Raw genomic sequence first — 14,824 nt, forward strand, 5'->3', positions numbered from 1 at the left:
GACCATAGGAGAGATGACCCTAGGTAAAGACCAGCTCTCTCCAAACTTGAATTTACCTGTATCTTTGTCTTGTGTAGTTGCACAACTTACTATTCAGGCTTTCCTAGACTCTACAGAAAGCTTCCTGCATCAGGCCTTGGTAAACCAGTACTGTATAACCATTTAGTGCCTGGAGAAACCCTCGATGGTGAAATGTCTCAGTGTGAGACCATTCAGTATGTCACTGAGCACTTGCAGCCTCAAGTAGGCGTGCTGCATTCAGATAAAACTTTCCTGTTTGTTCTGCCTGTGTCAACTTGTTCACATCTGCTGGGACTGCCTTAGTTCCTGGCTGTGACGCTCTCCGATTTGATTGGATCGCGGCACAGCCAGGGAGAAGGAGACACCCATTGAGAAACCCTGGCTTCTCCTCCTCCCTGTTCCGATGCTCAGTATTTACATACTAAGCGCAAAATCTTCAGGAAGGCACAGCGGGGCGAAGGAGCAATGTTTACAAAAAAAAGGGTGGCAGCATCAGCCTCAAGTACAGATATTTAGCTCCTATAAGTAAAACAGATGAAAGGTCCTCTTTAACATCCAGATACAAGTCGCACCTTCATTACACTCTCTCAACAACATCCAAGATACCTCATAATATTGCACATATGTTCCGGTGAGCGATATATTGCATACACACAACCACTTCATAAAATCCAAAGTTTAACAGAAAAATGTATCATTCATCATCTGACCACCTCCCCTCCAGGAGGAGATCAGGAGTGATGTCCGTCTTGGCATCCCTCATGTTCCTGTATAACTTTGGATTTTATGTAGTAATAAAGACTTTGAAGGTTATTCACCTGTGGTTGAGTATGGAATATATTACTTACTGCAATATACGTACAATATTATGAGGTATCTTGGATATGCAAGTCTTTGTTTTTGAGAGACTATTAGTGCCGGGTGGAGTTCTTGGTGCGGACTTGTGGTTCATTCAGATGGCTGACTGCCACTTTAATATACCTTAATTACACTCTCCTGTCTCTGCCTGGACCATTTCCAGGTGCTTAGAACAAGGAAATTTGGTGTCAAAGCGCCCGTTACATTGTCCTACCGTTGACAACTAGCCACCATTACCTCAGTTTTGTCAAACTGGATCTGGATCATCTTTAGCGACTAATTCAGGTTCTGTTTGGGATCTGACGAGGGTTGTTTGGCAGGATTTCCATCTGCCATTTTTCAGAAGGATAAAGCTCCCCCACACACACCTGGGGTTTCCAAAGAATGTCTCCTCCAGACTGCAACACTTTCTTGGTCACCAGATTTATCGCTAATCGAGCATTTGTTTGACCAACTGAGATCTCAGATTTGGCATCCTTCCGTTGTGCAGTATCTACAGGCCCAGCTGCAACATATGTGGTCAAATGTGCTGTGCCACATGATACCATACAGAAGCACTATGCCGCTATGCCCAAACATGTCTCATAATGTATCCTGGCTAGAGACAGCCCAACCAGAGCTTCCTTTCATTCTTCCTAACATTCTTTAGGTCTAATATTGTAACTACTTAAGTAAATAATTTCATTCACATATAAATGTTCATCTAATTCCAAGAAACTCCTTTTTGGTCTATTGCGTATACATACATAAAAGGAGTATATGTACCTTCTTTTGGTGTGTTGAGTATACATCCGTATGTGTGTGTGCGTATATGTATATAAGATAATGAGCTGAGGTCTGCGATGACATTCATTTCACTACATAGGGCTCAGGCACATGCGTTGTACTAGGACCGTACTAAACATGCGTCATCCAACAGTGACAACCTCGTAGTCTTCCGAGCAGCATCAGTAGATGTCCATGCCAATGCTCTGTCAATTGATGAGGCCCGAAAGTGAGAAGACCTCTTAACAGGAAGAACATTAATTGCCTGGAAAGGAGCTCAAGTGACTGGACTGCAGTCAGAGGAATCTGACATGGCAGAGGGCACGTATGGTCATTTTAGATTTTGGTATACAAAACCCCTTTAATCTCTGTTATGCACAACAGGACTACGAGTATTCTTTTCCAAAATTTAGAGGTTGCATGGAGGAAAATAGACTCATGCTGTTATAATGTGGATTAGGCTGGGAGTTGAATTTTTTTCATGCAGAATTGTAAAATATGTAAAAATTGTTTTTTTTTTCAGCAGCAAGCCTTCTCCTGAACTACTGATTGAATACTGCAGAAAAGTAGACTTCCTGAAGGGTCTGTTAGAAGCTGAAAAATTGGTAAGATCTGTAACTGGGGCTGTATGAAATGTGGTGTTAATTTCCGTTTTTTGTTTAACACGTTAAGAACCTAGGACGAGTATACTCGTCCTGGAGCACTGATACTTAGCGCTCCAGGACGAGTATACTCGTCCTGGCATTAAACTTTCACCATGGTGACAGCGCTGAGTGCCGGCTGTTACACACAGCCAGGCACCCAGGGTCAATGCCGAGGGGGGGTTCTGTGACCCCCCCCCCCGTATCGGCGATCGCTGAAAACCTCAGGTCAATTCAGACCTGCGGTTTGCAGCACTTTCTGTAGTTTCTAATCCCTGCGGTCCCTGACCACGGAGATCAGAAACTTTAAAATGGCCAAACTAAAATATTTTTAACCCTAACCCCCCCCCCCCCCCCCCGTACCCCTGAATGATTTTATGTCGGCGGGGTGCAAGGGGGGGCGGTTTGCGGGCGGTACGGATCTGTTCAGACAAAGTGTAAGTAAAACACTATATAGTGTATTGTACTGTATTATACAGACATCAGACCAACTGGATCTTCAAGAACCAAGTGGGTCTGGGTCAAAAAAAGTTAAAAAAAAAAAAAAAATGTGAAAAAAGTAAAGATGAAAAAAAACACATTTATCACTGAATAAAAATTTTAAAAATAAAATACACTACACATATTAGGTATCGCCGCGTCCGTAACGACCTAATCTATAAAACGGTCATGTTACTTTCCCCGCACGGTGAACGCCAAAAAAATAAAAGCTATCAGGAAATTTAAATTTTGCCCACCTTACTTCCCAAAAAAGGTAATAAAAGTGATGAAAAAAGTCGCATGTACGCCGAAATAGTACCAATCAAACAGTCACCTCATCCCGCAAAAAAATTGCCCCTACATGAGACAATGGCCCAAAAAATAAAAACTATAGGGACACTATAACATGATTTTTTCTTTTGTTTCAAAAATATTATTGTGTAAAACTTAAATAAAAAAAGTATACATATTAGGTATCGCCACGTCCGTATCGACCAGCTCTATAATATCACATGACCTAACCCCTCAGATGAACACCGTAAAAAATAAAAACTGTGCTAGATAAAAAAAAATTGTCACCTTACATCACAAAAAGTGTAATAGCATGCGATCAAAGAGTAATATGCATCCCAAAATAGTGCCAATCAAACCGTCATCTCATTCCGCAAAAATCATACCCTATCCAAGATAATCGCCCACAAACTGAAAAAACTATGGCTCTTAGACTATGGAAACACTAAAACATGATTTCTTTTTTGTTTCAAAAATGAAATCCTTGTGTAAAACTTACATAAATAAAAAAAATGTATACATATTGGATATCGCTGCGTCCGTGACAACCTGCTCTATAAAAATACCACATGATCTAACCTGTCAGATGAATGTTGTAAATAACAAAAAAAAAGTGCCAAAAAAGCTATTTCTTGTTACCTTGCCTTACAAAAAGTGTAATATAGAGCAACCAAAAATCATATGTACCCTAAACTAGTACCAACAAAACTTCCACCCTATCCTGTAGTTTCTAAAATGGGGTCACTTTTTTGGAGTTTCTACTCTAGGGGTGAATCAGGGGGGCTTCAAATGGGACATGGTGTCCAAAAAAACTGTCTTGCAAAATCTGCCTTCCAAAAACCGTATGGCATTCCTTTCCTTCTGCGCCCTGCCATGTGCCTGTACAGCAGTTTACGACCACATATGGGGTGTTTCTGTAAACTACAGAATCAGGGCCATAAATAATGAGTTTTGTTTGGCTGTTAACCCTTGCTTTGTAACTGGAAAAAAAATAGTAAAATGGAAAATTTGCCCAAAAATTTAAATTCTGAAATTTCATCTCTATTTGCCAATAACTCTCGTGGAACACCTAATGGGTTAACAACGTTTGTATTTCAAGATTTGCTTCTAAACTTCTAAGCCTTGTAACATCCCCACAAAATAAAATGTCATTCCCAAAATGATCCAAACATGAAGTAGACATATGGGAAATGTAAAGTAATAACTATTTTTGTAGGTATTACTGTGTATTATAGAAGTAGAGAAATTGAAACTTGGAAACTTGCAATTTTTTAAAACATTTTGGGTAATTTTGGTATTTTTTTTATAAATAAAAATTTATTTATTTTTTACATTTTACCAGTGTCATGAAGTACAATATGTGCCGAAAAAACAATCTCGGAATGCCCTGGATAAGTCAGTGTTTTAAAGATATCACCACATAAAGTGACACTGGTCAGATTTGCAAAAAATGGCCTGGTCCTTAACCCTTTCATGAGCAAGGGTCATTGATGCCCCAGTGTCCAGGTCAAAATTTAAAAATCTGACATGTGTCACTTTATGTGGTAATAGCTTTGGAACACTTTTACTTATCCACGCCATTCTGAGATTGTTTTCTCGTGACACATTGTACTTCATGATAGTCATATATTTGAGTCAATATATTTCACCTTTTATTTATGAAAAAATCCCAAATTTACAAAAAAATTAAAAAATTCACAATTTTCCAAATGTCAATTTCTCTGCTTCTAAAACAGAAAGTCATACCTAATAAAATATTTATTACTTAACATTCCCCATGTGTCTACTTTATGTTGGCATCATTTTGGAAATGTCATTTTAATTTTTTTAGGACGTTAGAAGGCTTAGAAGTTTAGAAGCTATTTTTACAATCTGTTGGTTAGGATACATGCCAGTTCGTTTGCCAAATAAAAATATGCCAGGGTATATCCAATAACCAGTGGTGATAGTTTATTCACATGTACCCTTTTTAGCACATTCATAAAATGGATGTAGTATTTTTTTTTATTGTATACTTCATTAAACAGAACATGATAAATATAATTGAACTGTCTGTCCAACTTTGCACTTTTTGCAGTAAGATTTTAGTTTTTAGTTTTTTTCTTCATTTTTTAACCAAAGAAAAAGTTTATATAAATTAAAAAGAAGCCTGGTATTTTGAGCCAAAATGATAGTGAGAAACTTCACTGTATGAGTAATAAGAAGTGACAAATAAAAACTTAGCCTATGGGGTGGACATTTGAAAGAATTTATAATGGATACCTTATATTAAAAGATAGAGGGGGATGAGAAAAAATATATTTATTCTAGGTTTACAGTTCTATAAAAGGAAGCTGTCACGTTAAAGTATAACTGTCGTATATATATTTTTTTGGAGTATTGGATTGTGGTGATTAATATCTCCTTGGTGGCCCTATTTAACCGCCTCCGGACCGCCTAACGCAGATGTGCGGTCCGGAGGCGGCAGCCCTGCGCAGAGTGACGCATATACGCGTCATCTCGCGAGGGCTGAGATTTCCTGTGAACGCGCGCACACAGGAAAAGAAGGTAAGCGAGTGGATCTCCAGCCTGCCAGCGGCGATCGCTCGCTGGCAGGCTGGAGATGTGATTTTTTTTTTTAACCCCTAACAGGTATATTAGACGCTGTTTTGATAACAGCGTCTAATATACCTGCTACCTGGTCCTCTGGTGGTCCCTTTTGTTAGGATCGACCACCAGAGGACACAGGTAGCTCAGTAAAGTCGCACCAAACACCACACTACACCCCCCCCCCCTGTCACTTATTAACCCCTTATGAACCCCTGATCACCCATGATCACCCCATATAAACTCCCTGATCACCCCCCTGTCATTGATCACCCCCCTGTCAGGCTCCGTTCAGACGTCCGTATGATTTTTACGGATCCACGGATACATGGATCGGATCCGCAAAACACATGCGGACGTCTGAATGGAGCCTTACAGGGGGGTGATCAATGACAGGCGGGTGATCACCCATATACACTCCCTGATCACCCCCTGTCATTGATCACCCCCCTGTAAGGCTCCATTCAGACGTCCGCATGTGTTTTGCGGAACCGATCCATGTATCCATGTATCCGTAAAAATCATACAGACGTCTGAATGGAGCCTTACCAGGGGGGTGATCACCCATATACACTCCCTGATCACCCCCTGTCATTGATCACCCCCCTGTAAGGCTCCATTCAGACGTCCGCATGTGTTTTGCGGATCCGATCCATGGATCCGTAAAAATCATACGGACGTCTGAATGGAGCCTTACCAGGGGGGTGATCAATGACAGGGGGGTGATCACCCATATACACTCCCTGATCACCCCCTGTCATTGATCACCCCCCTGTAAGGCTCCATTCAGACGTCCGCATGTGTTTTGCGGATCCGATCCATGGATCCGTAAAAATCACCTTTTGATCACCCCCCCTGTAAGGCTCCATTCAGACATTTTTTTGGCCCAAGTTAGCGGAAATATATATATTTTTTTTTGTTTGTTTTTTCTTACTAAGTCTCATATTCCACTAACTTGTGTCAAAAAATAAAATCTCACATGAACTCACCATACCCCTCACGGAATCCAAATGCGTGAACATTTTTAGACATTTATATTCCAGACTTCTTCTCACGCTTTAGGGCCCCTAAAAAGCCAGGGCAGTATAAATACCCCACATGTGACCCCATTTCGGAAAGAAGACACCCCAAGGTATTCCGTGAGGGGCATATTGAGTCCATGAAAGATTGACATTTTTGTCCTAAGTTAGCGGAAAGTGAGACTTTGTGAGAAAAAAACAAAAAAAAAAAATCAATTTCCGCTAACTTATGCAAAAAAAAAAAAAATTCTATGAACTCGCCAGGCCCCTCATTGAATACCTTGGGGTGTCTTCTTTCCAAAGTGGGGTCACATGTGGGGTATTTATACTGCCCTGGCTTTTTAGGGGCCCGAAAGTGTGAGAAGAAGTCTGGGATCCAAATGTCTAAAAATGCCCTCCTAAAAGCAATTTGGGCACCTTTGCGCATCTAGGCTGCAAAAAGTGTCACACATCTGGTATCGCCGTACTCAGGAGAAGTTGGGGAATGTGTTTTGGGGTGTCATTTTACATATACCCATGCTGGGTGAGAAAAATATCTTGGTCAAATGCCAACTTTGTATAAAAAAAATTGGAAAAGTTGTCTTTTGCCAAGATATTTCTCTCACCCAGCATGGATATATGTAAAATGACACCCCAAAACACATTGCCCTACTTCTCCTGAGTACGGCAATACCAGATGTGTGACACTTTTTTGCAGCCAAGGTGGGCAAAGGGGCACATATTCCAAAGTGCACCTTTCAGATTTCGCAGGCCATTTTTTACACATTTTGATTGCAAAGTTCTTCTCACACATTTGGGCCCCTAAATTGCCAGGGCAGTATAACTACCCCACAAGTGACCCCATTTTGGAAAGAAGACACCCCAAGGTATTCCATGAGGGGCACGGCGAGTTCCTAGAATTTTTTTTTTTTTTGTCGCAAGTTAGTGGAATATGAGACTTTGTAAGGAAAAATAAAATAAAAATAAAAATAAAAATCATCATTTTCCGCTAACTTGTGACAAAAAATAAAAAGTTCTATGAACTTACTATGCCCATCAGCGAATACCTTAGGGTGTCTACTTTCCGAAATGGGGTCATTTGTGGGTTTTTTCTACTGTTTGGGCATTGTAGAACCTCAGGAAACATGACAGGTGCTCAGAAAGTCAGAGCTGCTTCAAAAAGCGGAAATTCACATTTTTGTACCATAGTTTGTAAACGCTATAACTTTTACCCAAACCATTTTTTTTTTTGCCCAAACATTTTTTTTTTATCAAAGACTACAATAAAGAACAATAAATTTAGCGAAAAATTTATATATGGATGTCGTTTTTTTTGCAAAATTTTACAGCTGAAAGTGAAAAATGTCATTTTTTTGCAAAAAAATCGTTACATTTCGATTAATAACAAAAAAAGTTAAAATGGCAGCAGCAATAAAATACCACCAAATGAAAGCTTTATTAGTGAGAAGAAAAGAAGGTAAAATTCATTTGGGTGGTAAGTTGCATGACCGAGCAATAAACGGTGAAAGTAGTGTAGTGCAGAAGTGTAAAAAGTGGCCTGGTCATGAAGGGGGTTTTAGCTAGCGGGGTTGAAGTGGTTAAACTTTTCACTGTGTATTCAATTACCCCTTAATTCCACAGTTTTGTTCCCTGTACTGCCTACTTTTACCTGTGCTTAAAATAAGGTTGCTAGGCATGGTCCGTCCTCTGTGTTGAAGGACGGAGGACGCAGAAGCACGCAGCGTGCAGGGTCACATTACAGACAGCCAGGGACTGTAAGTAAATGATTAAAGCCAGGTCCTCCCCAGCAGCTTGTGAGGAATGTGGATTAATATTTACTGTCAGCCATGTCCTCACACCCCCATTTGCTGACAGATAGCAGAGGTAAGGAACTCCACTGGAGGGCCCTGCTTCAAAGCCCCCAGCCCTGATTGTAATTTGATGCACCTCTTGGCATGGTCAGTGTACATGCAAAATGGGTTTCCACCTCCCCCCCCCCCCCCCCCCAGCCATCTGAGTGTCAGTTGGCCAGGAAGACAGCCCCCAGGGGGTCCAAGCTTCAAGGAGAAGTTCACACCTCAGAGCACCAGTTTGGAGCCACTTGAATCCTGCAGGAAAACCCTCAGCATGGGGTATCCGCTCTTGCCCAGGATCAATGAGACCTCCCAGACATGTTGGCACCTACCTTTCATAAGGAATTATGAATCGCCTGGCCATCGCAGGCGCAAACCGGATACATAATTGTGGCCACGAGGTACGTTCCCATGGTCTTTGTTTACTGGGACGAGGTCAGGATAGGGAGCTATTCATATCTCCCCATAGAAACCACATAACGGTACCAGGTTTGGGCTCTACTTGTAGCCGGAACCCAGGCAGGTCCGTTAGTCGCAGAACCATCTCCCTGTGACCCTCTGGTCTGGAGCTATGAACCCTAAAGGGTTTTGTGGGTCATTTGCTGCCAGCCCAGAAGAGGAGGAGTGGACCCCTCCCTGAGGCAGGGAGGGGATGGGCCGGCTACAGGTTAAAAGCCAGCAAGTAGGCGCGTCTTTCTCTGAAGAGGGGTCACATCCTACACATGTATTTAGAGGGACCCAGGAAATAGCTGAGTTCATGGCCCTTCATGTGGACTCCAGCAAAGAACATCTCAAAGGAACTTTCATCATACTCTGTAACTGACTTTTACACTGCTTAACCCTGTTGTAACCATATAACCTGTATCTGTAACCTCAGACCACTGTATATATTGTCTGTGTGTATTGTGTTATATCTAGTGTGTTCTTACGGCAATTAAATCTATAATTTAATCTTGTGCTATCTTGTATCTCGATCACGAATCCCCACGTCCGTGTTTTGGCCTAGTTATAAGCTACCGCGGGTTGGTTTCTGACCCTATATAATCCCGTTAGCGGACCGGGCTTATATCAAACGAGAAACTGGTGGCAGTTACCCGAGCTGAGGGCGTGCTGTTTTCACTGCGGCAGTGAAAAGGCTCTCTCAGCTTGTTGCCTCTCTGTGCCCGCGCGGACAGGAGGTGGGTGTGTAAACTATACCAGCCTGACCTTACGTGCTCCTCTGGAGGGCGTAACTTCACGTTTTTGGTAAACCCTGTGATCATACCAGGGGCTATTGTTACTGGCTAGTGAGGGCAGGCGGGATTAGCCTCAGGGTGAGGGCAGTGGCGGCCATCTTAACTGAATAGTGAAAATGCAGTTTTTATGCAGACTGGTTGCTAAGGGCTGAATCTTATTGAATATGGGGTAAGTTAGTCTAATAGTAACTGATTCTGGAATATCATGTTATTAGTAACTACATATATGAAAATTGAAATTAGGGTCTAAGTGTGAGAGTTATCCACACATGCAGTTAGATCTGAAGGTACGCTGTTATATAGCAGGATGAGCTGAGTAAACGGATTTATACACTATTGGAAGATAAAAAAAGAATACCTGGAAAACTTAGTGGGATTGAGCTGAGACTGTGATTCTTGGTCAATGATCACACAACCAAGGTGGTGCACTCTTTATCTTGGGTTCTGCAGCATGGTATATGTTGAGGCGGGATCACATTAATACTGGGTGGCATCTCCCCTTTGCTATCATACAGGCGGCCACTTTGGCATGGTAAAGGTCATCCTGTAGTATGTCATTATCACCTGTTTCAATTTCGACCTGAAGTTCAACCAAGGTGGTTGTTGGCTGCTGTTCATGGAGAGATCTGGCGATCAAGTGTAAAGGGGAGCTGCTGGACACCCTGAGGAGCACATTGTCTAGTGCAGGCATTATCCTGTTGGAACACTACATCTCCTGTGTCAAAAAAGGGCAGTTAGACTTGTTCCATGATGTCTTGATAAACCGATGGCTGGTCATTGTTCCCTCCACGAATACCAGATAGGAATGGGCAAGGTAGCAAATGGCGCTCCACACCATGACACCTGGTGTTGGTCCTGTATGTCTCCACACTATGCATTATGGCAGTAGGTTCTCCTCAGCCCTTCTGTGAACTCTGATGAGGGCTATTCATGGAGACTGCAGGAGATAGCAGAATCCAAGTGCTGAGCACAAGCACAGGAGCTGAATGGAGCTGCAGCGTGCATGAATGACCACCACTTCAAGTGACGGAACACAGGGCTCCAATTTTTGTGATCGGCCAGGGGCCTCAGTGTTCAGATCCAGCAGATCAAATGCTTATTTCTTATCCAAGGATAAATGTCATATGTTTGTCTTAAGTGACATAATTTTATTCTGCGGGTCAGTACGATTATGCTAATGCCAAATTTATATTATTTTTTTTCTGCTTTTGCACAATAACAAGTTAGGCTGAGTTCACACGAGCGTGACAGATTTGGTCCGGATGCGTTCAGGGTGCGTTCAGTTAAACTCGCACCATTTTGCAAGCAAGTTCAGTCAGTTTTGGCTGCGATTGCGTTTAGTTGTGCAGTTTTTTCCGCGCGGGTGCACTGCGTTTTGATGCTTTTTTCACGCGCGTGATAAAAAACTGAAGGTTTACAAACAACATCTCCTAGCAACCATCAGTGAAAAACGCATTGCACCCGCACTTGCTTGCAGATGCAATGCGTTATTAACGCAGCCCCATTCACTTCTATGGGGCCAGGGCTGCGTGAAAAACGCAGAATATAGAACATGCTGCGATTTTAAAGCATTGCAGAAGTGATGCATGAAAAAAAATGCTCATGTGCACAGCCCCATTGAAATGAATGGGTCAGGATTCAGTGCAGGTGCAATGCGTTCACCTACTGCATTGCACCCGCGCGGAAATCTCGCCCGTGTTAACTCAGCCTTAAACAAAACGTTGCATTTAAAGTCCTTGAACATTTCTATTTTTCCATTGCAAAGACTTGTTTTTACTGGACAAGTTGTATGCTTGTGAAGGTTCTCATTCATGCAGGTCTTGGTATATTGGTGGAAAGTCAGAGCAACTGGACTTGTATTTTTTTCCCTTCCTTGAAGAATCTGATATTAAATACTGGTGACTCGTCAACACAGTCAAGGACCTCACGAGTTGTAGTTTTCATTGGTACCATTTTGGAATACAAGACTGTTTCATTACTTTTTAATTGCATTTTTAGGAGGTGGAATCTTTATTTGTTGCGAAGTTCACCTTACAGGGTAAAACAGTTTTATTGTATGGGTCATTATGAAACACAGTGATACCAATTATGTTCATTTTTATTTTTTTTTTTACTATAAAAATTGACAATGTCTATTTGGCTTAAATGCCTTTTGTAGTGGTAAACAGGTACATGGCAAGCCTGCCAAAGCAATTTCTTGACACCTCACAACCACTTAGATGCCATAGCATTTACAGGCTTAGACTTCCCGGCTTGAGAGTAAACTCCAATCCTGTAAGAGCAAGGTGCCAACTGTATAATAAAGCCAGCACCCACTAGTGATGGTATGAGCAAAGCTCCTGAGACTGTATCCGGAGCCATGCTATTACATTTCTTCACATAAGTGAAGTCACGAATAATATGGAGAAGTGTTTAACCCTTAGAGGACCAGGTGTTTTTGCGTGTTTTTTTTTTTTAACTCCCCACCCAGAGTCATAACTTTTTTTATTTTTCCGCTCACATAGCCTTATGACTGCTTATTTTTTGTGGAGCAAGTTGTACTTTGTAATGGCACCATTTACGGTTGCATACAATATAGTGGGAAGCGGGATGGAATTGGAAAAAATTCTCTACCCTAATCTGTTTTTTAACAATGGCAGACATACTGTTATATGTCATACATATGAACACATCTAGTATATATATTCAGCAGCTCACTACCAATGTGCAGGCCCAGAGTATTGCCCAAATGTAGTGTGAACTAAGCCTAACTTGATTTCCTCAAGCCTTAAAGCTGTTGGCCACTATCTGTTACTAAATGCAAATGTGCTGAAAACGGCCCACATATGCTGCTAGTAATAGTTTTTATTAAGCTACCTGCTTCGATGGTTTAAAATGTCCAATTCAAGTTTACTTTCAGATCTGTGTACCTGCTGCTGATGGAGGGTTCTGTCCATCAGTGGGAAGTAAACATAAATTGGGCATCGGCGCTGATGTTTTAATAATGTCCATTACTAGCTGCATGTATGTTCTGGTCCCAGCACTTATTCAGCTAGTAGATAGTGGCCAACCCCATTAACAGCATCAGTTGAAGTTCACACGCTGCAATTTATCACCATAGATTAGTACTGAAGTAGGTAAAATCCATACAGACATTTCGGTCATGCGTCATTTTTGAATATACTAAGATCTGTAAAGTTAATTTTTTTGGAAAGTGTGAATGGAATTTTGTAAAAAGACATTTATGTAAGTAGATACATTTTCATTGTGGAATATTTCCACCTTGACAATACACACCCTTTCAGCAATATGTGAACTTTTGCCTTATTTTGTCCTGCATTTAATGAAACCTTGATTTCTGCATGTCTTAGGAAGTAACTTACTATATTTTTCAAGGTTTCCTGTCTCCAGGATAGGTGTGACCTTCTCCTTTTTGGTTCATGCTTGAGTTTGAGGAAATCCCATTAGTATTAAGCAATTCAAGAAGTAGTCCAGGACTCCATTCGCCCTTAAAATCTGTTTATTTAAAGAAAATGAAAACTGCATACAGCATATCTGCATATGAGTTTTAGGCTTCAAGAGCTTCATACGAGTTTTCATAGCTTGGTTATAACAAACACAGATTGAGATGGTATCTAGTATTGGTGGGTGATCAATAAACACAGGACATCAATCTCTTGAATTACAAACCCATGCAAGAATATTCACAATTAGCAGCAGAATTAACCCTAGTAAACCATAGCACCTAGTAGGGTTGACCCCGCTAATTAAAAGCATACCTATCTGAGGGATTGGCTCTCCCCTGCCACTTCCACCATGGATTTCCTAATTGCCCAGCTACATCAACTCTTCAGTCTGGACCAACTCACTACCATCTGGCGTAAAGAAGCTTTGACAGCCAAATTCTTCCAGAAATGGAGGCCTTTTATTATCAAATTTTTGACTGCGGTGGAGATCCAGTCCCTAAGGGAACCCATTAAATTCACCTAATCCTATTTAACTAAACACTTAAAGGGGTTGTCTCATCATGGACAATGGGGGCATATTGCTAGGATATGCCCCTATTGTCTTATAGGTGCAGGTCCCACGGTGGGACCTGCACCTATATCGACAACGGAGCACCACAAGCTGGTGGCTGGAGGACTCCAGTCCGGCCACCACCAAGTCGGCTCCCATAGAAGTGGATGGAAGAGTGTACCGCGCATGTGCAGACCCCAGCTCCCATTCATTCCTATGGGGCCGACGGAAATAGCTTGGATATTTTCGCCAGCCCCATAGAAAATGAATAGAGGGCGGCTGCACATGCGGGGCTTCGTTCTCAATATAGGTGCGGGTCCTAGCCGTGGGACCTGCACCTATAAGACAATGGGGGCATATCCTAGCGATATGCCCCCATTGTCCATGATGAGACAACCCCTTTAAAGGGAGGCTTGGGGCCTTTGCTCTACCACAGCTGAATTTCCGGGGCTGGAAGAGGGGATGGGGCTAGTCCTCTCATAGCCCATCTTCGTTATATTACAGTCATCATTCTTCAGGGCATGGCTAATTTAATATTTTTCTGCGCCACCTGGATGGAAAAATAGAACTTTACACGTCAGTGATATTGCTATTAATATTTATTTTCTTTGTGCTACTGCAATTCCTGTTTTGATGATATTGCGCCTTTAATTTTTCCTTTCATGTGATTGCTATGTAACTCATACTTGTTTTCTATAATAATACTTTCAAACAAAAAAACTAAATGTGTTTGTAAAAAAAAAAAGTATACTTTTGTTATGCTGATTCATTGCACCGTTATGTTAATATGTGTTTTAATTCATATGCAAATGAAAGCTTAAAGGGGTTTTCCTCAATTTCTATTTACTGATGACCTATCCAGTATCTGTTCGGTGGGGGTCCAATACCCGTGACCCCTGCTGATCAGCTGTTGTAAGGAAGCAGCGCTCCTGTGAGTGTTGTGGCCTTCTCTCTGCTTTTCCTAGGACAGGGACGACGTGTTCATCGATCACGTGACCTAGGAGCCGCTTAGTCCCATTCAAGTGAATGGGGTTGAGCTGCAATACCAAGCACAGCTGCTGTACAATGTATAGTACTGTGCCTGGTAAGCTGCGAGAATG

At 41.7% G+C, this 14,824-nt stretch overlaps 1 protein-coding gene across 4 annotated transcripts in view; it reads left to right on the forward strand.

Moving 5' to 3' along the window:
- Window positions 1-14,824, forward strand: part of USE1 (unconventional SNARE in the ER 1) — a 103,805-nt gene that overhangs the window by 35,512 nt on the left and 53,469 nt on the right. For 2 of the 4 annotated variants that reach the window (XM_044285097.1, XM_044285116.1), the window contains exon 3: window positions 2,168-2,249. In XM_044285097.1, coding sequence (XP_044141032.1) covers window positions 2,168-2,249 — 82 coding nt within the window. The remainder of the gene's footprint in view (window positions 1-2,167; window positions 2,250-14,824) is intronic. The other 2 variants (XM_044285106.1, XM_044285125.1) reach the window with 1 other exon arrangement.

The sequence above is a fragment of the Bufo gargarizans genome, chromosome 1, assembly GCF_014858855.1.
Source record: "Bufo gargarizans isolate SCDJY-AF-19 chromosome 1, ASM1485885v1, whole genome shotgun sequence".
Classification (NCBI taxonomy): Eukaryota; Metazoa; Chordata; class Amphibia; order Anura; family Bufonidae; genus Bufo; species Bufo gargarizans.